Source organism: Juglans regia, chromosome 3, assembly GCF_001411555.2.
Source record: "Juglans regia cultivar Chandler chromosome 3, Walnut 2.0, whole genome shotgun sequence".
NCBI classification, from domain to species: Eukaryota; Viridiplantae; Streptophyta; class Magnoliopsida; order Fagales; family Juglandaceae; genus Juglans; species Juglans regia.
In genome coordinates this window covers 5,101,444-5,126,609 of record NC_049903.1, presented here as the reverse complement: position 1 = coordinate 5,126,609, position 25,166 = coordinate 5,101,444, and the positions used below count along the sequence as shown (strand labels likewise).

General features: G+C 36.4%; 4 protein-coding genes and 1 long non-coding RNA gene across 9 annotated transcripts; 2 read left to right on the top strand and 3 right to left on the bottom strand.

The window, feature by feature from the left end:
* The first annotated feature begins 862 nt into the window (after positions 1 to 862).
* On the top strand, positions 863 to 3,841 carry LOC118347898. Its single transcript, XR_004801052.1, has 3 exons — positions 863 to 1,394; positions 1,475 to 3,352; positions 3,450 to 3,841. It is a non-coding gene; the product is annotated as an uncharacterized LOC118347898 (long non-coding RNA).
* A 2,678-nt stretch (positions 3,842 to 6,519) lies between these two features.
* On the bottom strand, positions 6,520 to 11,349 carry LOC109020779 (protein FAR-RED IMPAIRED RESPONSE 1-like). Of its 4 annotated transcripts, none has more exons than XR_004801049.1 (7): positions 10,993 to 11,349; positions 9,671 to 9,814; positions 9,426 to 9,582; positions 7,243 to 9,347; positions 7,064 to 7,159; positions 6,906 to 6,980; positions 6,520 to 6,583 (listed from the first exon to the last, which is right to left on the bottom strand). XR_004801049.1 is itself a non-coding variant. In XM_035688016.1 (4 exons), the coding sequence occupies exons 2-4, from the start codon at positions 9,770 to 9,772 to the stop codon at positions 7,819 to 7,821; spliced, it is 1,788 nt and encodes a 595-aa protein (XP_035543909.1). In that variant the 5' UTR covers positions 9,773 to 9,814; positions 10,993 to 11,349; the 3' UTR covers positions 7,220 to 7,818. The 4 variants fall into 4 exon arrangements, 1 of the variants encoding a protein (XP_035543909.1); XR_004801050.1 differs by having other exon boundaries at positions 9,426 to 9,579; XR_004801051.1 differs by lacking the exons at positions 9,671 to 9,814; positions 10,993 to 11,349 and having other exon boundaries at positions 7,243 to 9,297; positions 9,426 to 9,464.
* Positions 6,728 to 7,692, bottom strand: LOC108979442 (protein FAR-RED ELONGATED HYPOCOTYL 3-like). The gene is made up of 3 exons (XM_035688285.1): positions 7,243 to 7,692; positions 7,064 to 7,159; positions 6,728 to 6,787 (listed from the first exon to the last, which is right to left on the bottom strand). The coding sequence occupies exons 1-3, from the start codon at positions 7,690 to 7,692 to the stop codon at positions 6,728 to 6,730; spliced, it is 606 nt and encodes a 201-aa protein (XP_035544178.1).
* Positions 11,350 to 11,860: 511 nt separating the features above from the next.
* LOC109020781 (polyphenol oxidase, chloroplastic) lies at positions 11,861 to 13,957 on the top strand. Its single transcript, XM_019003303.2, has one exon. It carries the CDS (start codon positions 12,004 to 12,006, stop codon positions 13,849 to 13,851), a length of 1,848 nt encoding a protein of 615 aa, XP_018858848.1. The 5' UTR covers positions 11,861 to 12,003; the 3' UTR covers positions 13,852 to 13,957.
* A 5,237-nt stretch (positions 13,958 to 19,194) lies between these two features.
* On the bottom strand, positions 19,195 to 23,545 carry LOC109022298 (uncharacterized protein At4g04980). 2 transcript variants are annotated; one of them, XM_019005171.2, is made up of 9 exons: positions 23,434 to 23,545; positions 22,653 to 22,844; positions 22,446 to 22,541; positions 22,217 to 22,343; positions 20,785 to 22,051; positions 20,537 to 20,702; positions 20,260 to 20,424; positions 20,030 to 20,182; positions 19,195 to 19,697 (listed from the first exon to the last, which is right to left on the bottom strand). In XM_019005171.2, the coding sequence occupies exons 1-9, from the start codon at positions 23,506 to 23,508 to the stop codon at positions 19,494 to 19,496; spliced, it is 2,445 nt and encodes an 814-aa protein (XP_018860716.2). In that variant the 5' UTR covers positions 23,509 to 23,545; the 3' UTR covers positions 19,195 to 19,493. The 2 variants fall into 2 exon arrangements, with proteins under 2 accessions (XP_018860716.2, XP_018860717.2); XM_019005172.2 differs by lacking the exon at positions 23,434 to 23,545 and having other exon boundaries at positions 22,616 to 22,746.
* Between the last annotated feature and the right edge of the window lie 1,621 nt (positions 23,546 to 25,166).

Below are 25,166 nucleotides of genomic sequence, written 5' to 3'. Positions count from 1 at the left end.
AGTTTACAATTTAAATTAAATTGATAAGAATAATAAATTTATTAATATGGATATCAAATTTCTTGATTATACCATATTGAAGTCAAAGTTAAAAGAGTAAAAGAATAATTGAAGGTTGATCTTTTATTATAAAAAAAAAATAGATGAGAAATTTTATCCGTTAGATTTTATGAAGTAAGAAAATAGTTATTTCAAGTCTCAATTGTAACATTATATATTTAATGTGGTATTAAATTATCCTAATTTTTGTTAAACTAATTTATATATTAGAATGAAAGATGAATGTCAAAAAACTCTGTATTTCTAATATATTATTTCAAACTCTGCTCTTTATAAAACGTATATATCAGAAACAATAAATTCTAAGAAACTTATATTTGGATATACACTAACAATTATTATAATCACGTTTGCTCCCTTATTTACGGGATCTCTACAAATATGAAATGCCTAAAATCTCTCTTATTTGTTTGTAATGACAGCTCAAATTTTTGAAAAATCACGTGTTAGTTTTATTTGAGAGCAAAATTTTTAAAAATATCATTACAAAAATGATAATGGACTAATATTATTCCAAGAAAGATGACATAAGAAATTAAAAGGGAATATTAAGTTGTACTTTTTAGAATTTTATTTTTTTATTTATACCACAAATTATAAATATTTTTCTTTAGAATGAAATCTCTCTCTCTTTTATATTTTTTTAAATAGATGATTTTATTGAGATGTAACTTTTATATATGGGTGGCTCTACGGCTATCCATATTTTTATTTTTTTACTTTTTTAATATGTATTTTTTTATATTTTTAAATAATTTTTTTAAAATATTTATAATATTATTAAAAAATATTTACTTAATTATTAAATAAATAAATAAACCAGTAAAAATAGCAGCATCCGACAGTAGGTACGATGTCTGCTTTTTTTTTAGTTTTGTCGGCTTCGAAGATAGACAACGCATGATCATATTCAGAATGACCATTTTATTTTACGAAAACTCTATTATACATCCACTGTTTACTGCACTCAGTGACACACATGACGTGTCCGAGCCCCACCCCCTCCCCCCAAACGCACGCTTTCGGTTTCATTTTGAAACCTCTCCCAACAAACGCACGTTTTCGTCTTCGTTCCTCTCTCCCCCAATCCTCCCGCGTCGTTTCCCCGAGCCCCCCAAACGCGAGATTGCCCTTCGTCTTCCATATTCGCTCTCAAGAACCCGAGCTCCCCACACGCGATTGCCCTTCGTCTTCAACATTCGCTCTCACCCAACCCCCCGCATTGCGCGTTGCGTCCCCCCCACCCCCGAGACTCCTCTGCCCTAAGGGAGGCCCTGCGCATTGCGTCCCCCCCACCCCCGAGCCTCCTCCCCCGAAGGCCGAGCTCCTCGCAGGTTATATCTTCTTCTTCTTCTTCTTCTTCTTCTTCTCCTCCTCCTCCTCCTCCTCTAAGATTTACACTTATTCGATGCAGGTTTCTTCTTCTTCTCTCTCTCTCTGTTCGACACACTCAGATTGAAGCCGTCAATCCACCGAAGCCCAGAGCTGCGGGAGGGGTAATGTATAGTTTCTTCTAAATAATCTTCCTGAACCATTTTCATCCATTTTCATGTATTACGTTTTTTTCCTCTCTGATTCTAGGGTTTAGTCATACATTTATTTTTTTTCTCTGTATTTACAGCATCTTTTTTCCTCTAGGGTTTAGTTACATGTTCTGTATGTTAATAGTATTTTTCTAGAGATTAATGGTATCTGGATGATGCATAGCTAGTATTAGGTAGAGATTGGAGGTTGCATTCTATCGTGGCTAGTTTCAGTTTATTAATGAAGGTGGAAATAGCTGATTTTGGTTCTTAATTTCAAACAAAATCAGCTTCACAGTGGGAAAGGCCCACCATCAACTTCTGTAATAGCCTAAGTTTAATTTCCTGGTTTTGCTTTGACATTGAAAGCACGTTAGTAAGACTTTTTTGGTCTTTGAGAGGGTTAGGTGAGCCTCCCTTCGCTTTACGGTTCATATTTCTTATTCATATCTTGGGAGAGACAATGATGAGACAATGATGATCATTGCACCTTTCTGACTTTTCTTCTTTTATCTCCATGTATAAGTGAAAGCATTATCACTATAAAATTGAATTTCTTAAATTCGGTCAGTGGTCCTCCAAACTTTAGAAAAAAAATAAAAAGCTTCTTGTGTGTGTGTCAAGGGAAACAAAGTAGCTGAGAGCTTTGCAAGGGTTCGAGAGTCATCAAAACAAGACAAGCTTCTTGAGTTTCTGGTGCAAGGGAGATGTTTTTGCCTATTATATTAGCTCTCTGGTTAGGACTAGCTTTGGCTTTTCTTCTCCTACACTTTTTTGGGAAACAAAACTTCCAAACTTACCTCCTAGTAGCATGAGATGGCCCGTTTTGGGGGAGACTATTGGCTTCCAATATTTCCAACTCTCATTAGAATAAAATGCATGTTCTCTTCACTTACCTAGGTTGGGTTTGATTACTTTGAAATAGACCATGCATGTGGTTATACTTTATTGACACTAGTTAATAGAAAATTAGACTATGGCTTTCTATTAGTGTAGTTAAACCCCTTACTGAAGAAAAAAAAAATATTACCATCTCCAAGGTTTGACTAGCCATGTAATTTTCTGCTATTGCAGTGAAAGCAATCTAGAAATGAAATATGAGTAAAACTCTTTAAATGCATGTCTATTTAGACTCACCTTTCTTTGCTTGTCTTGTGATTGTTCTTTTCCTGAAACTTTCTTTTTTCTCCATTACTCAAAATTAATTTTCGCTTGTGGTTGGAGGCTTACATCACTACTTGTTCTTCTCTACTTGTACTTGTATATAGAACCATACAAATAAATAATAATAAACAGCCAATCATGTTGCAATTAACTAGACTTTCCAAGCTGAAAACTGATCCCTGCAACTTGAATATCCAAATCTGTATTCTTTTTGGCATCTTTATCCATTGGGAACAGTAATGTGTACTTAGATATACATTTACCATGAACTAACTACATCATTAATTATTTTAAGTTTATAAGTATTGTATCCTTGAATGGAAGTGTGGTTATTGTCATAAACATGATAATGAGCTGCTAGTGTTGGGTTACTTGAAATCAAGTTATGTTACTTGAAATTTTGTTCATATGAGACAGACTCTTGTGTTTGTAGTTGTCTTTCCTTTGACAGAATCACAATGGCATCTTCTCAATCATCATCTTTAGATAATGATTTTGTGATGGAGTCACCAACTTGTTGGTGTGGTTTGAAAACGCCACTAAAGACGTCCTACACTAAGAAAAATCCTGGAAGGAGATTTTTTGCCTGCCCCAAATATAATACGGTAAAGCAACTTAATATTTGTCATATTAAACTAATTGATTTGCTGTTGCGGGTTGTACTTTGTGTCATATTAATTTGGGAGTTCGTATTGTGTGCAGGGAGATGCGAGGTGTGAATTCTTTGTATGGGCGAATATTTTTCAGTTGTTAGTGGAGAACATGTTATTAAAACATAACTTGCGGCGTAATACATGGGATGATGTATTACGCCGCGAGTATGCCGTTCGGAAAAGGGAAGAAAAAGTGAGAGAGATAGCGAAGAATCTGAAAAAGGAAAAGCGAAAGTTATTGTGTTTGTACTGGATTATCACATTTGTAATATTGTTTGCTTGGTTTGGATAAATGTAATGTAAAAATACACATTGTTTGCTTCCTTTGGATAAATGTAACGTAAAAATAACGTTGTGTAGAATTATGTAATTTTTGAGTAGAAACAGCTTGTGGATGAATGGTTGAAAGTGCCCCCAAAAGTTCTGTAATTGGGAACCTGACCCTGGATTGACTTTGAACCAATCATACATTTTCTTATTTATTTTGACAAGAAACAAAATTCGACTATGGCTTTTTTATTCATTTAGCTGTGTGTGATGGCATTGCTTGGGAGGAAGAGGCTTGGAATCTGTCCTCTGCAGGTTTGATATTGTCTGGCTTTATGTGTAAAACAGGTAGTGTAAGAATGCTGGCTTTATGTGTAAAACAGGTAACCCCCCAGTTGCAGGTTTTGTTTTCCCGAATGTGAAGTGCAAACTGGGCTAACCAAGGGATCTATTTGCTGAATCCCCTTAATCTTCTTCTCGGCCCGCAGCTAGATATAAGTGGCCATAGAGCTTCATAAATCAATCATACACGAAAAACCTTCATTTAAAGCTTAATTATGCCTGCATTTAAGGTTAGCTTTGATAACTGTCTATAAGCACATTTCCACTTAAAATCAGCCTTTAGAGCACCAACCAGAAAAAAAAAAAATGAAGATTGTATATTTTAGCTATAGATGAACTACAGGTGGTTTATATAAACAATTTGAATGGCATTATATTCTAAGATAAGGCTAGAATATGATCTCAATTTGAGGTGGAAAGACCAACAACAATCTTGGAGCATAATAGTAGATTTGGTATTGACACACTCAATACCCAGTGATATTCTCACTTCAAAGATCATTGATTCCATATATATATATATTTATTACAAAAAAAAAAATTACACTAATCGAATGGGTTTTGTTCCCCAATACAATGACTATTTGCACTATTACTGAGGCTCAGCATGCAGTCTACAACATCTTTCTTAGGATGTCTGTTAAAAGCAGCACTCGGGACAGAACACCATATATATGTCAGTATAAAACACAGGTACAAACTAAAATTTGAATACAAGCTGAAATGGCATCTCCCCGTTCAAAGATATTACTTTGCACACATCGACAGGCCCGTGTTCTGACATCTGCAAATAGATAAAATGAAGTACAAGTCAGCCTGGTATCCATTCTTATATCAGGTGAAGAACCCCATAAACTCAAATCCATCCCCAAAAAACCTCCTCAGATTGGAATTTCATTCAACTAGTAAATCAAACCATTTTTATTTATATGAATTATGAAGTAACAATAAATCAAACCAAATAGAACATGACTAGGCCAAGTGATCATCTAGCATACAAGAACCATATGTTTTTGAGTGGGGCTACTCTGCCGCCCCACTCTTACGGCTGGGCATACTGCCCAGTAGTTTTTAAGTTTCACGTAAAAACTGAACAACAGTACGTACATAGATGTTTCATACATCCAAAGCTATTTGGTAAAAATAAAATAAAATTACTGGAATGGACAGTGAATCCTGATAAACAAAGGGAAATCTCCAAAGCATGATCTGAGGCAAGTATAAAATGACCACTTACTATCTAATTCCAGCCAGAACAGAAACGAATGGACAACACTGGTCTAAATTCTTAAAGAATAGGGAGCATGAAGAAGAGTTTTCGTAGTATTTTTGAGTGATTAACATCAATGAGATGGAGCTTGAAGAAGAATTTGACCTTTGCTTTCATTCAAGCAATCAATGATATGACTTAACGAGTGCTCCTATCATCTTTGTCACTCCTATCATCTTTATTGCTCATTTGTGGAGTATACTGGCTGGTAGATGATGGAGAGTACCCAGGTTGGCTTGGTGAGTACCCCGCACTTGGACTGCATGAGAGAGAGAGATGAAAGAAGCATATCTCCTATCATCTTTATTGCTCATTTGTGGAGTATACTGGCTGGTAGATGATGGAGAGTACCCAGGTTGGCTTGGTGAGTACCCCGCACTTGGACTGCATGAGAGAGAGAGATGAAAGAAGCATATCGGTGCCTATTATTTCAATAAAAAGCTTGCAAGAGTTATTTCAGGAACTATGACGGTTTTCACTTTACCTGTATGGTGGCGAACTTGGGCTGTAGTCCGGACTCACTCCAGAGTTGTATGGACTAGAAAGAGAGAAAAAAAATGAAAATATTTAACACCCAAACTTTTTCCAAACATTATATATATATATATATATTATATATAATGCATCTATCTTTTTCCAATTTTCTTACCCGCAAAGTATACTTATCAATCTCAGTTTTCCAGTTAGATCATAGTGAAGTCATTTAGCAGGATCACTCAAAACTGCAAAAGAAATTAATGGGGCTTAATATAGATAACCTGTACAATAATATAACAATTGTATAAAAACCAACGCAGTTATAAAAAATAGCCATTGCTGCCTTCCACCAACAGAAAAAACATAAGATTACAATCCAAAAAAATGGCATTGCTGCCTTCCACAGAATCATGTAGATTTCTCACTCAATTTCCCATAATCAACCTCCAAAACTCACTCAATGGAAAATGTGAAATTCAAGGAGCTATCAAAAGAGAGATCACTAACCAGTGCAAGCCTTAGGTAATTTACTCTGATATTTTCCTCAGTTGCTATCATACATGATTCCACTCCAAAACTTTGTAGTAGTCCTCCAAAACTTGTTGGCTCATGGTACCAAAACACCTTTGATCTCCAAGAGGTACAAAAAAATTACCCGTTGCATCTCCACAAAAAACCTTACAATTGGCATACACCCATGGACACAACTAACTACTACCTTCCCCTCTCAAAGAGATACAAAAATTACAACATACCCTGAAGTGAACAAAATACACTCAACCACACAAAAAAGACACAAAAACAGCAACTCAATCACGGTGGCAGATCTGAGAAATACAATCATAGCATGTTAGAGGATATAAAGCCAAAAAAATGAGAAATACAAGCATGTAAAAATAAGACTAACAATGGAAATCAACAGAGCGAATCATGCAAAAAGGCACTAAAGGGGGGAAAAAAAAACGAGATAATTAGAATGAGCCATTTCCCAGAGTCAAGTTACTCCCCGAACTCCCAAATTCCAGCTTCTCCTTAAAAAAATAGAAAGATTGCATCATTTTCAAATAGAAAGATTGCATCATTTTCAAATAGAAAGATTGCATCATTTTCAAAAGGAACTCATATTTTGCCGATTAAACTACAACATACCATCTCCAAGAGCTTCAAAAAATGTTGCTTCTCATCACCATGGGATTACAAGTGTGCATCGAGATGGTGACACATCTGAAATAAAACAATCGTAGGGTTAGAAGTGGAAATTAATGATGTCATACATGGTTGACAGTTATTGAAAATATACAATTAACCTCATTTCCCCCTGGAGTTGATTGTGTAAGAATGCTGGTTTGTGTTCCCGGTGTCTCACCCAATTGTGTTTCATCTACCAAGATTTTCTTGCAAGTCTGAGGTCCAAAATATAAATAGACACATATTACATTCATAAGACTAACTAACTTAAAACAATGCAAATTTAGACTATTAATACCGGTTTCTTTCTCTTTGTTGGCAACTTTTCAACTGGTGGAACCTTCCTCTTACTTGGGGGTCTCCCTTTCCCTCGATCCACATTGGGGCTTAATATCTTCTTACCCTTATCCAAGACGACATTTGTTTTGGCCTTAATTTGTTCATATGCTGACTCATGTAAAGAGGAACCTTCACATTTTGTCTCAAACTCATCAATAACACGCAAGAAAGCACTGATTTTTTCATTATCTGAGGAAATTTTGGTTGCTAATTTCGAACATCTTTTAAGCACCCGCTCATAATTCCGTGCATCTGCTCTATCCCGCTGGTCATCGTAACTACTTCTGACTAATGTGTATGTCCTCTTCAAGTCCTTTCTCCAACGATCCAACACATATACATCTGGCAGCACATTAATCTTTTTCAACTGGCAAACTCTAAGTACATGCCTACACAGAATCCCCCTCATCTGAAACAATGCACACGTGCATTTGACCTCCACCTCCTCTTCGTTGTAGTAAACACAGTAATTGAGTGTTTTGATGTGGTCATCAGTAGATATTTCATCCAACACTTGGTACTGAGAAATGCACCCTTATGTGCTTACCAACTCACAATTACAACACATTAGGCCCAGCACCTCTCTTTGGACCTCTTTGAACTTTGTATTTGTATATAACCTTTGAAATTGCTTCTCAATATTAAGATGGGACACGCAGGGACTAGTTTGGTTGCTAGAATTGAAATCAGCCATTGTCTCTACCTCTACCTTCTTTCTAAGAGCATTATCAAATTGGTCGACAAATTCCTTCAATATGGTACCGGAATGGACATACCCATCAAAAAATGCATTCATGCTTTCCGACCTTTGTGTTGTGCTCATTCCAGCCCAGAATACACTTTTCAAGTAAGCTGGAACCCAAAAAGATCTTTCCTCATATAAGGATTGAAGCCATTTATTGCCGTGTAGATCATACTTTGAAATTACTTGACCCCAGCTCTCTTCAAATTCACCGCTGGTATGTGAGTCATATAATGCAGTCTGAAGGTCAGTCTTCAACCCCGCATTGAATTGCGCATGAGATCCTAACTTCTCTGGAAGTTTGCGCATTATATGCCATAAACAATATCTGTGACAAGTTTCAGGGAATACAATGGCAATAGCACTCTTCATTGCCCGATCTTGGTCAGTTATCATGGCTTTGGGCGCCCGACCATTCATACAATCCAACCACATTCGGAACAACCACATAAAAGTTTCAGTGTCCTCGTTTGAAAGCAATCCCGCTCCTAATAATATGGACTGACCATGATGATTAACACCAACGAATGGAGCAAAAGGCATCCCGTACCTATTTGTTAGGTACGTTGTATCAAATGTAACTACGTCTCCAAAATACTCATACGCCGCTCGACTCCGAGCATCAGCCCAAAATACATTCCGTAACCTTCCCTCATCATCCAAGTCCATGCTAGAAACAAACCCATCATTTCGATCTCTCATTCTTCGGAAATACTGATTAAGTGCTTCGCCACCACCTTTACCCAACCTTAAATGTCGAGCCTTATCAATGAAATTCCGACAATCTTTCTCTTGAAACTGAAGATTCTCAAAACCCCCCGCATCAACGACAAGAGAATAAAAATTCTTGTTCATTCGTATATCGGCTCGATCATTCAGGTCAAGGATCCTTTGACTGTATTCATCGAGATGTTTGTGAGATCGCAAGAATCTTGTCTTCTTGGGGCTCACAGTTATGTGGTTGTGCACATTTTCCACAGTGGTGAGTACCCATTTATCATTCTTGCTCAATGTCGCATTTACTCTCACTTTACAATCCGTTCTAGTTGTTGGTCGTGGCTTCGAGATATTATTGTTCGTAGGATTGTACTTTCCTCCACGGGCACAACCAACAGTCACATACACAGGCCGCCCTTCATCATCTTTCCTAGTCCTTTGTATCCGTACACCAAAACCCTCTTGCTTCGCATACTGCTTATAGTAGGCTGTCAGATCTTTCATACTATCAAATTCCATCCCAGATCTTGGTGCTTCAACTCGTACCTCATCATCCTCGACAACAGTGGTACCTTCTAAATCTTCATTTATGTCGAAGACCATTTCTAAAAATGGAAACATATGGATTAGCATCAAAACAAAATTACAATAATCATAATACAAGGCAAACTAAACTGTACTACCGTCGGCATCAAGACAACTTTCAGCAGTCATCCGTGATGTACTTCTAAGATTTTGTTCAAATTCTTGGAAGGTTGGCAAAGTTGATGTCGGGGGCACTTCTTGCCTCAAGTCATTTGGATTACTCGGCGGAGGGTAGGACATATAAGGTGGCATCTGCTGCAACAGGCACTTTGTTAGAGAAAATTGGATGACTCTAAAAAAACTAATGTTAACTTCTGAAGTATAAAAATTGAAATAAATATACCTCAAATGAATCAGAAAATGGGCTATAGTCTACCAGAGTACTCGGGGAATTGTAGGGCATATTTATATAAAAAGGATGCATTCCATCTTCGTTTTCCCCCATCACAATAAGGCTAAGAATGTCTTTGGATAATTTCTATCCAGTCTTCCAATATGGCAAAAGAAAAAAAATAAAGATTAAACTCTCATACGTAATGCAAAATCTGAAAATATAAGCACTTTCTACATAAATGAAATACAAACGTTCAATTAATGTTTGAATGGAAAACATAGAAACAAATAACTCTCAGTGAGCAGAAACAGATCTTTCCAATGTTCATGGAATCCATCGAATCATGTAGCAAGTATTTAGTTACTCTATTTTCATGTCTTTTTACTTATCAAGAACAAAAAAAACTGAGTTAAAATATATTTTAATCTCAGTGCTCGGAATAGTTTCTAATAGTGTTTTCATGAAACTATTGCAAGACACTTATTGGACACATTTAGTTTTTTTTTTCTTTTTTTTTTATTTTTATTTTTTATTTTTATGAATATTGAAAAAACAATTACTTTGACAGCATCCTATCTATGCTATAGCCATATTTTGAGACTTATTATTTAAGAAGTCAAAAGTTTGCTTTGTTCTCATAGTGTTTAATCGAATTGGTCTTCACTACACATGAAGTTTAAGAGATTTTGTTCTTTTGTTGACATGAAACTATCTTCTATTTTGCCACATTTTCTTCTAATTAATTATACTCTTAAAAAAAGGTATGTGATCAACTAGGTCAATTTATTGGAATGATTAACTATGATCACTAATAAACAACTTTTAAAGCAACCAAAATTAAATAAGCTCAATCATCAAGCTTTCACATGTAAATAAGCTCAATCAAGCCTTCTAATCAAGCTTTCACGCATCAACATAAATATTAAATCTGAAAATTAAAATTTAGCCTATTTGTTAATGACAACCACAGATCTTGATAACATTAGGAGACAACCATGACGTCTTTTCCTCAATGTTTTCACATGCAAATACAGATTGTATAGCTCACTGTGACAAAATGAGAATAATAGCAAATATCAATGTTTTCACATGCAAATACAGATTGTATAGCTCACTGTGACAAAATGAGAATAATAGCAAATATCAATGTTTTCACATGTAAATACAGATTGTATAGCTCACTATGACAAAATGAGCATAATAGCAAATATCATCTTCTAAAATCAGTTTCTGAAAATTTCTCCATGCCCTAAGCATACCGATCTCAGAAAACACAAAAATCATGATGTACATAGCATGTATGGACGGGAAAATGGTAGTACAATATTTACCTATCAAACCATTGGCGAAACAGAGCACTCGGTCCCGTCGTTGGTTTTTGGTCCGTTCGATCAGCTCGCGGGGAGCGACGGCGCTGGGCAGACGTACGAGCGTCTCGAGGTGGTGCTGGGAAGAGGAAGCCGTCGCGAGGTGGTGCTGGCAAGAGGAAGCCGACGGACGCGGGTTCGTGGCGAGGAAGGGGGTTTCGCGGGATTCAAATATTCTTTTTCTTGTTCAAACGACCTCGCGGGACAGTGGAGGCGCTGGGCACACGGAGGAGTGCCGCTCGTTGGCACTAACGAGAGAGACGGCGTCGCCGGGAGGTGCTGGGTTGCGGAAGGAGACGCGGGACGCGATGGAGCAGGGGTTTCGCGACATCCATTCGAATGGGCAGAAACCAATTTTCAAATCCGTCTTCAAATCAAAACGCACGTTTTGATTTTTTTTTTTTTTTTTTTTTTTAAAAAAAGGAAATCCACGTACTGAGTGCACTGAGTGCACCGCTACAGTGGACTCCATAGTCCATATAGTAGTACTCTTTATTTTATGGAAAATGCTAAAGTTCCCGTCAAAAGTTCTTCTGGAGTTTTAATGTGTTTTATTATGTGTATTTTTTAATATTTTTTATATAAAATTTTTTAATAATTTTAAATAATTTTAAAAAATAAAAAAATTATAATATTTTTTAATTACGAAATAAAATAAAAAATATTTTTTATGATTTTTTATATTATTTCATAAGTATTTTTTAATAATTTTTTTTTTATTTTTTGATTAAAAAAATGTTTTTAATGATTTTTTAAATTTATTTTATTTTTTAAAATTATAAAAAAATATTAAAAAAATTTATATAAAAAACAACTTAAAAAAAAATTCATATAAACACGTGTTACAGCTCCGGAAGCCAAGCGAGAGCTGCAGCATCATCCTTATTTTATTATTATTAGTTTTTTTTTTTTTTCACCCTTGAATTCCCATCGAGAAAGTTCTTGCTATCTTCTACTATAAGAGCAAGGTCCTTCATGCTTTACCTTCACAGCTCACACAATAACTTGCACATGGCTTCTCTCTTGGCTTCCTCCTCCCACCCTAGAAGCACCAACATGGTGGCTGCCACCACGACCATTCGCACCCCCTCTTTCCCTCCCTGTTTTCCTAGAAATACACAAGTTTCTAAAGTTGGAAAGCAATACCACCACCTTACTACTAGAGTGGCATGCAGAGCTACAAATGGTGACCAACAAAATATTAATAATGGACAAAATCCTCAAGGGAAGTTCGATAGAAGAGATGTACTCCTTGGCCTCGGAGGCATGTATGGTGCTGCCAATCTCTGCAATGACCCGTTTGCGCTGGCAGATCCGGTATCCGCGCCGGAATTAACACTGTGTAGCGAGGCAGACCTCCCAGCAGGCGCACTTCCAGTCAATTGCTGCCCACCTACATCCAAGAAGATCAAAGACTTTGTTTTACCTAGCCAAAACACTCCCTTACGTGTTAGGCCTGCGGCTCATTTGGTTGACAACGATTACATAGCCAAATATAACAAAGGCATTGAGCTCATGAAGTCCCTCCCGGCTGATGACCCGCGTAGTTTCACCCAACAAGCTAATGTCCACTGCGCCTACTGCGACGGGGCTTACACACAAGTCGGTTTTCCAGACTTGAGCCTCCAAGTTCACGAATGTTGGCTCTTCTTTCCATTCCATCGCTACTACGTGTACTTCTTCGAGAAAATATTGGGCAAGTTGATTGGCGATCCCACCTTTGCCTTGCCATTCTGGAACTGGGACTCCCCTCCTGGTATGCAATTGCCATCCTTGTATGCTGTCTCCAACTCAGCAATCTATGACCCTCTGCGCAACGCCAACCACCAGCCACCGACAATAATTGATCTTGACTACGGCGAGACCAGCGAGTCAACGACAACAACAGATCAAGTACCTAGCAACCTCAAAATCATGTACCGGCAGATGGTGTCCGGCGCCAAGAACCCTACGCTATTTTTCGGCAGCCCTTATCGGGCTGGGGATGAACCTGACCCAGGTGCTGGCACAATCGAGAGCACTCCCCACAATAATATCCACCTATGGACCGGTGACGACACCCAACCTAATATCGAGAACATGGGGAACTTCTACTCGGCCGGTAGAGATCCAATCTTTTTCGCTCACCATTCCAATGTGGACCGAATGTGGACCATATGGAAAACATTAGGAGGGAAACGAAAAGATATCACAGACCCAGATTGGTTGAACTCCTCATTTTTCTTCTATGATGAAAATGCAGATCCTGTTCGTGTTAAGGTTAAGGACTGCGTTGATAACACTAAGCTGAGATATGTTTATCAAGATGTGGAGATTCCATGGCTAAAGACCAAGCCGACACCTCGTAAATCTAGGGTTAAGAAAGTAGCGAAAGCCTTTCCAGCCGGACATGGTGGTGTAGCACAAGCGGCTGAAACATCGAGCGTTAAGTTTCCGATTGTTTTGGACAAGGTGATAAGTACTGTTGTCGCTAGGCCCAAGAAATCGAGGAGCAAGAAAGAAAAGGACGACGAGGAAGAAGTTTTAGTGATTGAGGGTATTGAGGTTGAGAGAGATATTCCAGTGAAGTTTGATGTTTTTATCAACGACGAGGATGACGCACCAACCGGGCCTGGAATTAACACGGAGTTCGCAGGAAGCTTTGTCAGCGTGCCGCAGCAGAAGCAGACGAAGAAGAAGAAAACTTACCTGAGGATAGGAATCTCTGACTTGTTGGAAGACTTGGGAGCTGAAGATGATGACTCCGTGGTGGTGACTTTGGTACCCCGGTTCGGGAAAGGGAAGGCCATCATTGGTGGGATCAAGATTGTGCTTATCGGTTGAACTTAGAAAGTGTTTGCGGTCGTCCTTGCATTATTAGCCAATATTATGGGCAAATTACTTAAAATAATAATTTAATGCTGCGGTCGCAGTGCCTTTTCATATTTAATTTGCATTTTCTTTTTCTTCCTTCCTTCTTTCCAGTGGCGGACCTGGCGGCGGGGGGTTTTATTTTTTATTTTTAAATATTATCTTAACCTCTTTTATAAAATTATTTTAATTTAAAAATAAAATAAAAAATATTTTATTATAATTTTAATTTTACTCGACCTCTCTACAACAAATTTCTAATTTTATCACTATTCTTCCCAAGGTGGTCGCGATCAAATGAATCAATCAAGCTAGCAAGGTGCTACAATATGTATGGAGTAAGGATTAAAAATGAGTTTCTACATTTGGAACGATTTTGTTAAAGGAAAACTCTAAAGTCAAGCGAAATTGCGTACCGAAGTGCACCCATGTGCTGACATGGATCAATTTAATGAAACGAACCGTTTTTGATTTTATGTGAAGGAGCTAAAGTTTGGGCAGGATCTGAAGATAAGTAAAATATTTTGACAAAACGCATAGTTTTGAACGAAGGGCACAGTCTTCGTGCCTTCTCTCTTCCTCTTCCTCTTCGCGCCCTCTCTCTTCTCTGGTTTTTTCCCCTTCGCGGTCGCACGCAGATGAGACCCTTGCCATCCCGTTGCTGTCGCGCACAGAGGAGACCGTCGCAGTCGCGCGCAGAGGAGAACAGGATTTACCTAATTATATATCTAGATCTTCAGGTCATGTCATGTTTAACCAAGTAATTGTAATTCACTCATTTGGTCAATTGAAACTGAATCAGGAATGGTAGGGTCTGACAACAAATTAATGTAGATACATGAGGATAATAAAATTGAGTAATTTTACATACAATTTTGAAGTGCGTAACCGTCGCATAATCACTTTAAAAAAAAATGAGGTTCACTATTAAAAAATTAATTTTTTTTATATAAATTTTATATTTTATTTATTTTTTTTAAAATGATTACGCAACAATTATGTAATTCACGATTGTAAGTATCTTTTTCAATAAAATTACCTTTTTAAGGAAATCTCAAGCAACCTTATCCAAAATCTCAGACTCTCTGATATTTTGGATATCTAGTACTATTTCTGTAAGATACGGATGTAATAATTCCATTTGTTGGTACATCCAACAAACTAATAAAGTAAAATATAAATGTATGGCTGGTTGGTTACCTTTCCGTCCATACCTAACCGTCTTTTGCTTTTAAGCCTAACTTGTTTTAGGTTGAGATAAAAATTAAATAAAATATTTTTTTAATATTATTATTATTTTAAAATTTAAATTGATTATCTTATATATTATGTAGAAAATTTTAAAAATTTTCTATTTTGAAATTTTGTTGTGGATAATACTAGAGTCATCATTGGAGCTCCCACTAAGTTATTTTGTATTTTTTTTTTATAGATTTTTTTAATATTTTTAAAAAATAAAAAAATATATAATATTATTAAAAAATACTTTTTTAATTACAAAGTAAAAAAATAAATCTCAGCGGGAAGACTAATATATATATATATATATTTGGTTTGACAGTACATTAATGTGAAACATTATTGAATAAGTTTTTTTTTTCATTCTAATTATTATAATTGCTTTTAGCATATCAATAAATTATACATAGAATGTTAACAAAATGCACAAAGTGTTTTATAATCAAAGTGTCAAATCATAACTATTCCTTATGTTCAAATTATCTAAAGTCGAACTAATATAACATGGAATGATTAATTTACGTACCGAGGCATCTATTCCGTTTCGCAAGTTCATCAACCATTTAGGTCTGTTTATTTTTATAGAGCAACCTCAAATACCTTTTATGTCTAAAAATAGATTTTGAACCCCATCACAAATGACAGCAGACATCATTTAAATTCATTCAAAGAATAGATAATGAAAAAAATTTATCTATCAAAAAATCGATACGCGCACAACTTAACGCAATGGACAGCGACAACATAAACCTTCGACAATATCCCTCTGATCTAAATTTCAGCAGTCTTATTACAATTCTACAGTGAAAAAGACCCACCTTTATCTTTGCAATTGTTTTAATCTTCTGGATCTCCATCTATGTATCACTAGCAATTTACGGAAAAAAAAATAAATTAAGTTACGCTTAGAAACTTAATTTAGAATGTATACGTTTCGTATCATTGAAGAATGTACCTGTTTCAAGGGTTACAAATAAATTTAAGGATCTTTTAATTGTCAACGACACGACATTTTTATAATAAAAGTCTTGAGATAGAAAATTACTAAATACACGAGATCATGTGTACCTGCCGATGACGGATGGGGCGATGATGTCGAGGACGGGCAATGATGTTAAGGTTTTCAATTTTTTCCCCTCCTCCCTTTCCCAAACCCAACCTTCTGCACGGCCATGCTGGCCAGCTTCTTTTACACTGCCAAGAGAGATGTGTACCTGCCAGTGAAAGGCGATGACGACAGCCGACAGGAACGAGAATGACGACAACCACGACGACAGACGGGGACGGAGACTGGGTTTGAGAACGCCAGGGCAGGGAATGAAAAAAAAAATCATGACCAGGTAACCAATTATTTCAACTAATTTTTTAATTAAGTGAGATCATGATCATCCATTGAAAAGAAAATGTCAAACTCTATTTTCAAGTCAACGTGTATGGTTATTTTTTTCAGTACTACTAGGGTGCTGCCCCATACTCCTTAGGTAAAATCTATTTTTTTTTTAAATTTTTTTACTTATTAAATTTTTTTAATATCTTTAAATATTTTTAAAAAATAAAAAAATATCAATATACTAATAGTTACTTTCTTAATCAGTAAATAAAAAATAAAAAAATAAAAAAATTAAATACATGACTAGTCAATTAAATGAAGGGATAAAATAAAAAGACATACTAGCATTATTCTATTTTTTTTTAGAGGAGTGACAAAGAGGGTGACCGACATGTATTATCGATAGGGTATTCTTATGTCCTTTTTTTTAATATTTAGTATTTTCCTTTTTTTTCTAATTGGGTCCTTTTATTGTGAATCAATCTAATTCTTCTCATCAGTTATTATGCATTACCCCACACTCTATGAAAAAAAAAAGAAAAGTATAGAGTGTAGGGATGAATAATGGCTAATGTATTGTAAATTTTTTTTTAACATAGATTGGTTCACTAAGTATTAGTGTATTAGAAAATGCTCTAGTGTCATAAATGGATTATGCAAAATAATCTTATAAATTGACGTAGTTTAATATGGTTCGTCAGATTATAAAATTAATTTTATTATAAAATAAATCTAATAAATCATGTGAAATCATGTCAATTTGAAAAATTATTTTTATGTAATTTATATTTATGGATGTAGCAATACTCTATTCCTTTATAATTTTCTCCATATTGCATTGATTTGGTAGCTAGCGGGTCTTTTCTTCTGGAGGGCGAGGGTGTAATAATTTCGTCGGAGTTGTTGGAATATAAATTTAATAATTAGTTATGATATGAGAGTAGAATTTTTATTGACCTGTGATATTCAAACAGCTCTGTTACGTATAGTCGTGAATGGGAGTAGGCGTGCAATCATCTGACACAAGTGTCACGTCAGTGTTAATGAGAAATTAAAAAAAAAACAAGAAGGTTGAAGAAGAAGCACGATCGGATGCAGTTCCGGCAAAAAAAACTCGATTCTAGTTCTCCCAAATCCAAGCTTTCTCCCAGTTTGGTTCACAAACACTTTTTTCCAGTTCTAATTCGCTTATTTACGTAATCTATAGATCTCCCTCGGTTTGCAAATCCAATTTCAATTCTCCCAAACCCACTTCGCAACTTTCTCCTAAGTTTCAGTTTACAAATACCTCGACCTTTGCACAGGAAGGCTAGTGGCACTGTTGATGACGATCCTCAACGGATTTGTGGGATTCCTTTGCACCCTTGACAAGTGAAAATTTTCATGATTATTGATCACATTTTTTTATAGAAACACTACATAAATCAATGAGAAGTGAACTGCTTCCAACCATCAAAACCTCATGAACATTCTTGAAGAAATCAAATCTGCCAAAACCCCAGCAATTATCAACTGTAGTGCATCTTGGTGTCGTGTTTGTAGTCAGATCCTCCCAACATTCTGCCAGCTGAGTAACAGTTTCCCAAAGCTTTCTTTCATATATGCAGATATAGATGAATGCCCACAAACAACACAGCAAATTTTTTATACACCTACATTTCATTTTTACTGAGATGGTGAAAAGGTAGATGAGATGTTTGGTGCTGGAGAAGAGCAGTTGCATGATCTTGTGTGGTTGCACTCCTAAAGACCTTTCTCATGGTTAACAAAAGCATTTAAGTTTGGCTCACAATCTATTGGTAGTCTTTCTGAAATATAGTATATATTTTTCTTTCCTTTTACCTGTGAGGGCGACATGAATGGGCGAACGTAAGATTAGATGTCTTCAAGCTGCTATAGGTTCAAAGATTATGTGATTTTATCTTCTAATCATGAACTACAAAATATGTATGACAATGTTTAATCAACATTTGATAGATTATCAATTTAAAAAAAAATCAAAGAGAAATGAGATAGTCGAGCTTAGAGTTCTCGTTGACGAGATGAAGAGGGAGAGAAAGAGGTTGAAGAAGAAGGGAGGAGGGGGCATATACAGGAAGAGGTGGGCCATGATTGCACCATGATTGTATAGGACGATTGTATTTAGCTTTTTTATATTCAAAAGCTATTTATATATTATAAAAAATTATTAAATAAATAAAAATTATTAAATAAATAATTTTTATAAGATTATTGTGACTTCTCAATAATATATTTAACGTATTAGTAACCAGATTTATAAATAAACTATTATTTATTCTCTTAATTTGGATAGTTTAATTGACTATTTAATGGCTCCGCTTACTAAAGTAGAGAACGACGCACATGAAGAATTAAAATGCCATAATTTCAATTCGCTGGCTTTAAATAATTAAAGCAATTAATGCTACTATCATTCATGACAGCTTCTATCTTGTTTATACGATTGGAGCGAGAGACGATCATATTCGAACCAGATGGATCAAATTCTGGAGAATCGGGTGTTTATTTTTTCTATCTGCGACTTGATATATTCATGCCTGAAATTTCAAATGAGAAAAGAAAAGAGTAGCTAGAGACATAGCATCGTTTGAGTGACTGTAAGTGAGATTGATCACATGAGTGGAGATGTGTGTGAAGAAGCATGTAAGCACCATGATCATGTAAATATATCCTGCATGAGGACGCAATGTGTTTAAACAAGTTACAGAATCATTCACACGCAAAACAAAAGTACTCCCACATAAATATTACAAACAGGAGTAGTGAAGAATTAAAGAGTACTTAAAACTTCGAAGCCGTACTAAGTCCCGACTTATTAAGATAAACTTACAAAAACCGATCATTGGATGCAACTCGATCGAGCAATTAAACCTTGCGAAATCTATATACATCATGTCTAGCAAATATATGATTTGGCATGAATATTGGCCACAAAAATCTCATAATTTAGAGAGTATAAGGTGTGCTAGCATTGTGTGGTTTGGTGCCTTTTGTAGGACTGAAAATAGAGAGATCGATCAAGTCACTAGTGGTGGTGGGGATCATTCTCTATTTCATGAGCCAATTCTCTTGTCAGCTTGTCAGCACGATCATCGTGTCCACCAGCAAATGTATAGACCCGAAATGCAAATTGGAAAGCTCTCCAAAGCATTTTGGTATATCCCTTCATTCGTGTGTCACTTTTTGATCCAGGTTCTTTCTTCTCTGTTGCCTTTGCTTCCCTCCTCTCCTATGAGATTGTAAAAATGTCCACACAAGATATATAGTCAAGCCCTAATAGTTGTATATGATTTATATGTTGTTTCAAGTTAGCATTCATGTCAAGATTATGAAAATTGCACGACGTACTCATGCCTTCACCATATTCTAAAAGAATTAGTCAAAATTAATCACAATTCAAGCTTCCTTAAATATTTATCTATAAATATTTCAAGTACTTCAACCTAGTAAATATCTCATATATATATATATATATATATATATATATCATGACTTGGTCACCCATTTGGTTATAATCTCAATTACGTTCGTACTTTCGCAACATAATTTTGATTGAACTACCTTTAGAGCCAACTCCATGCAGGCTGAGGAAACATCCACCACTGCTTCTTTGATTCTTACGAGGATACTGAAGTCAAAATCTATATTATGACTCTTAAATTTCTTGGACTCTTCATCTTTGGCTCGTTCCAGTGCATCCACTTCTCCTTTGATCTGTATGTTAGTATTTTTTGTTAGTTATGAATATGCATATATGGATGAAGAAGAAAGCCTTACAGATCCCAAATTACCTTAGTGAAGTAACGTTCAACTTTGTCAAGCAGGTGGCTCAAGGGTGCCACTATCTTCCAATTATGTAGTTCAGTGATTGTGGCCTCTAACTTTGAGTATAATGCTGCTGCTGTCCTTAGTGCTTCCAACTTCTTTACCGGGAAGCCTTCGAACCTTGCTAGCACCTGTAGCTTATAGTATTGCATGTCATGAAAATAAGTAGCAGAATATGCAGTGATGACTGTGGAGTATAAATAGTAGTGGATTTTATATTGAAGAAGTTCATATCATAGTGACCTGCGATTCATCAGTTAAATGTTCAAGAATGGATTCCACGTTTTTGTGGAACTTGATAAGCTCGGCCATGTCATTGGTTTTGAAAGTATGAATGGCAGACTTCAGCTCCGTGATTGGTTTTGCATACTTTTGAACATCGCCTTCGATTTGTTGGAAGTATGCTGATCTGAGACACAAAAAGGGGAATAAGTTGTGCTGTATGGTTTGCCTTTATATACTACGTCCTTGCCTTTATATGTTAAAGCTACCTTCTTGTCATCTCTGCAAGAGCATCAGCCATTCCTTGTTTTCCACCTGCACTACCAGCAACCGTACCCTTTCTCCCATTAGATGATTTACTTTCAAGGTTAGACCCTTCCACCTTTCCCTTAAGAACCCGATACAGATTACCCATTTGGGATGACCTCTTCAATTTAGTAGCTGCTTTTTTGGGGCGTAAGGATTTTGCTGCGCCAAGTGGAGGAGGTGGAGGAGGAGCCCCATTTGCAAGTGGCATGTGCGGTACTGATGACCCCGATCCTTTCAGAGGCATCATGGGCGCTGGTGGTGGGGGTGCTGCACCTTTGGAAGACAGCATGGGCGGAGGAGGTGGGAGTACTGCTGCACCTTTGGAAGGCAGCATGGGTGGAGGAGGTGGCTGTGCTGCACCCTTGGAAGGCAGCATGGGTACTGGTGGCGGTGGTGGAGAAGGCGGAGGCAATCTGGTTGGTGCTGCATTTGAAGGAAGCCGGAGTGGTGATTGTTTAATTGGTTGTGGAGGTGCCGGTATCAGGTTTTCCTGTAGCATGGGGTGCGGCGGCGATGGTGATATTGGTATTATTGGTGTTCCTGCTGATACATCCGTGTTTGGCGGCAGCATGAGTGGTGAAGGTGGTGTTGGCGCTAGGATTTCTTCATTTGGGCTTGTCACCGAGGTCATATGGGTTGTCTCTGGAGTTGTAGCTGGACTGCCGTTGATAACATCAATTCTTCTCACTATTTCCCTTTTTCTAGTACCATTTAAGTCAGACCTCGGAACCTCTGGTGTGCCTTTTTTAGTACTGCTATCTCTTGTTTCAACAATGGTAGTTGTCACTTCAAAATTACTTCTTTTTTCTATTCCTGTCATTGGTTCCTCAACCTTTTTGTTTAAACTCAAAGCATTGGAATCGTGGCCTCCTACACTTGATAATGTATTAAGTGCGAGGCGCTTTACATCAATAGGATTCAGTTTTCCAACTGCTCGAACTCTGAGAGACCAGAGAGTTGGTGGGTTGTAATGCGTATTCGCTTTCTCTCCAGTTTTCGTATAACTACTATAAAATGAATCTGGAAGCACTGAGGTCGGGGTGGCTGGAGAAGCTGGAGAAGGGCAGCAGAAGGTGTTGCTGTCTGAATAGGACTCCATGAACGTTTTCTGAAATGTGTCAGTTTCATGTGGACAATCGTCCTTTTTATGGTCATCTTCATCCATGAAATCGAACTTTTCTCGTGCCATCTTATTCATGAGATCAAGTGTTTCCAGGACAATCTTAACTACAACCACCAAAAAAATCAAGGATCTAGCCTTAGTGAGGGTAATTTGAAAGAAAGGTGAAAGAAAAGAAAATATCTTATAAAAACTTCGTGTAAGATGCTTTCTTTTGTCTTTTCTAAGGTGAAAAATGTGGCCTGAGCGAGGTAAGAGAATATGTATTATACCAAGTTGTTCCTGATTGGTAGTCTCCTTATATGATGGGAAATCATATTTAAATTTGTCGACCCAATCATGCCGCATCATCCATGAATCTCCAATAGATTTCAAAGCCCCCAAGAAGCAAGTTAGGCTCTGTTTGCACCGAACACAGCCTGATTAGTACTGATCTAAGTTACACTGGCAAGCAATTAAGAACTTCAAGCCAATAAATAATGGTATTGCGAGATGATAAACCTGATCCATAGACGTTCCCTTTATTTCTGAAAGCCGATTACTTGATATAATTTCTGGGTAAAGCTTTTGGAGATCTTCCATTGTGCAGATCAACAGCTGCAAGAAGACAATTAGTAGGAAGACCAAAATAAATGCAGCAGAACTCATGAGAAGAGGCTAGCAGTTGCTACTTGTGGTAAGTTGCAAAAAGAGAAATAGGAATGATACTTCATTAATGGAAGCCGAGCCATCACAAGGAGGCAGATCGAGGATGTCTCGAAAGGACAAGATCTTGTTTCGGAGCTCCATCGCCAAAATTAAGTTGCTGGCATTACCAAATGTGCTGCCTATTGATATGCCTTGCACTTCCTTGTGACTCTTGGAAAGCTTCTTGGGTATGCCATATTGGCCTTTCATCTCCTGTAGCAGTGATTCTTTTTTATATCATCAAAGATTTGTATCCAATCATGTTATGTAGGGAATCCAAAGGTTTCTACTCGATCGTCTAGAATTCTTTGCCTTTTATTGCAGGAATTGGATCCAACATATTTCAGCAACACGTACAGACATGATCAATTCTGAAAATAAAAATGCTTTTATATATCTTACATGACAAGACCTTTGAAGATGCTGTTTTGTTTTATTTCTCCTCTCAAAATCAATATTATTGTGCCTAGCTAGCTAGTATTGTTTAGTTGACTGATTTTAAAAGTTGTTCAATCCAAAAAAAACTTGGATATTGGGAAATTAAGCTCCCAGAAACGCAAGGCATATAATATAGAATCATCAGAGAATGCAAATAAAAGTAGAGGGAACATCGATCTACAGAGAATTAATGAGACTTTAACCGATCAATATTAATTCTACATATAATAGATCATGTGTTAAGAGGTCGGGAACAGGCCACGATGATTATCACAATTCATAAAGAAGAAAAAGGAAACACACACAGATCATCAGGAAAGAAAAATGAAAAAACTGGGAAACCATATATCTTGTACGTACGTACCTCAAATCCATATGCGTATGCCTTGGGACGAGACAGCATTGTTGGTACCAAACCGCAGCAGCTTCCTGTAGCCATGGCTATCAACAACACCAAGTGTTATGAAGACTTGAACGGCAAGAAAACAATGATGATATTGTTGATGATGACCAATGACCATAAAATTTGTCCTAGTACCTTTCCTGGTCAGACACCAATTAGGCTTAGTTAATACATGAATTTATAAAAAGCTTAATTCGTGCAGAAAGCAGAAGGCCGGGAGCAACAAAAAATTTCATGTATTTATTTGAGATGAATAGAAAAATCATTACGTGCGGCGCACTTGAGCTAATACAAGTCTTAATGGACAACCATTATTTGGAAATTCTCGGGAAAGAGAGATTCAGAAAGTGAAGGAAAAAAGAATGGTGCTTTTAAGGAAGAACAACTCGACATCCCGCGTCAAGAGTTGCTGTCGTGTACTGAGTTAGTTTGTGTCATTCTTGGTCGAGTACTGTCTGTGCTTGTGGGTGCAACAGAAACGGGTAACCAATCCACTCGAATCGAGGTTGGATGGTTGCTATAGCTAAAGAAAGAGCGAGACAGGTTGTTGTCGTGTGTCTCGTGTACAAAATTGAAAACCAAAAGATAGTTCGAGAAAGAAAATTTCAAAACAAGATTTTTTAAGAGGAACAAACCAAAAAATAAATAAATAAAACCAAGAGAAAATAAAACTTAATTTAAACATAACAAATTTAATTTACTGAAAATGTAAACACTGTTAAAAAAAAACCTAAATTCTAACAAACAACAAACACATATGTTTTAAGATTAACAAAAAAGAGAACAAAAAAAATTTATTTTTATATGAAATATACAAAAAAAGGCAAGGGGTGACATGGAGTTACTCTTTTCCAAAAGAAAAATAAGACATGCAGGAGATTTGGGGCAGGTGCGATCGAAGCACACGACATACAATATATAATTGTTGAAATTAGTCAACCCATTACGGTCCACGTCTAAAGGGCGGTTTAAATTGTAGTTGAGATGAAATGAATGAATAAATAAATAAAAATTAAATAAAATATTATTAGAATATTTTTTTTAATATTATTATTATTTTAAAATTTTAAAAAATTAAATTATTTATTACATTTTATATAAAAACTTAAAAAAATTATAATAATTAAATGAGAGTCATAAGATTTTTATATCCAAACTGCGCCTAAGTTATGGATATCGCAAAGCATGTATATATGTGTGCCCCATGGTTTAATTGATGAAGGTGGCAACAGTACAAAGTCGATCAACCACAGACCACGCTTTCATTTGATCGTTGAAACAGAGAGTCAGAATATAATTTCAATTGTTAAGGGACGACTGAATCAAAACAGATACATCAATCGCAAGAGGTACGAGTTTCCAAGAAATCTCAAAAGGCTACGAAAAGCTTGTAGACTTTGGCCATATTGGTATCTAATTTCAATAACAAACATTCGGAGAAAAGGGAGAAATGACTGTAGATGTTGAAAACGAAAGTTGGGATAATCTTAAAAAGTGGCCGAAAGCTACGGACTGTCTTTAGTAAAATGTTAACAGCAGGATAAAGTTGCCCAAGTCTTTCGTAAAATGTTCCGGGCCGAGAAGAAACTGAGATGTATGGAAATATTTAGGAATTATCAAAATATGTTAAATATAATCTGTTTGAATTACTTGTCTAAAGGACGGAAGCAATATAAGCAGTTGCAGCTAAGCCA

Coding starts and splice junctions, on each gene's coding strand:
- LOC108979442 (XM_035688285.1), bottom strand. CDS start 7,692: ATGAGGGGGATTCTGTGTAGGCATGTACTTAGAGTTTGCCAGTTGAAA. Junction 7,160..7,242: donor CAACAAAGAGAAAGAAACCG/GTATTAATAGTC, acceptor TTTGGACCTCAG/ACTTGCAAGAAAATCTTGGT. Junction 6,788..7,063: donor CAACTCCAGGGGGAAATGAG/GTTAATTGTATA, acceptor TATTTTTTTAAG/GAGAAGCTGGAATTTGGGAG.
- LOC109022298 (XM_019005171.2), bottom strand. CDS start 23,508: ATGGCTACAGGAAGCTGCTGCGGTTTGGTACCAACAATGCTGTCTCGT. Junction 20,425..20,536: donor ATTTAACTGATGAATCGCAG/GTCACTATGATA, acceptor TATAAGCTACAG/GTGCTAGCAAGGTTCGAAGG. Junction 20,183..20,259: donor TTGAACGTTACTTCACTAAG/GTAATTTGGGAT, acceptor ACTAACATACAG/ATCAAAGGAGAAGTGGATGC.
- LOC109020781 (XM_019003303.2), top strand. CDS start 12,004: ATGCTTTACCTTCACAGCTCACACAATAACTTGCACATGGCTTCTCTC.
- LOC109020779 (XM_035688016.1), bottom strand. CDS start 9,772: ATGGGGGAAAACGAAGATGGAATGCATCCTTTTTATATAAATATGCCC. Junction 9,583..9,670: donor CATTTTCTGATTCATTTGAG/GTATATTTATTT, acceptor TGCCTGTTGCAG/CAGATGCCACCTTATATGTC. Junction 9,348..9,425: donor AAGTTGTCTTGATGCCGACG/GTAGTACAGTTT, acceptor TTCCATTTTTAG/AAATGGTCTTCGACATAAAT.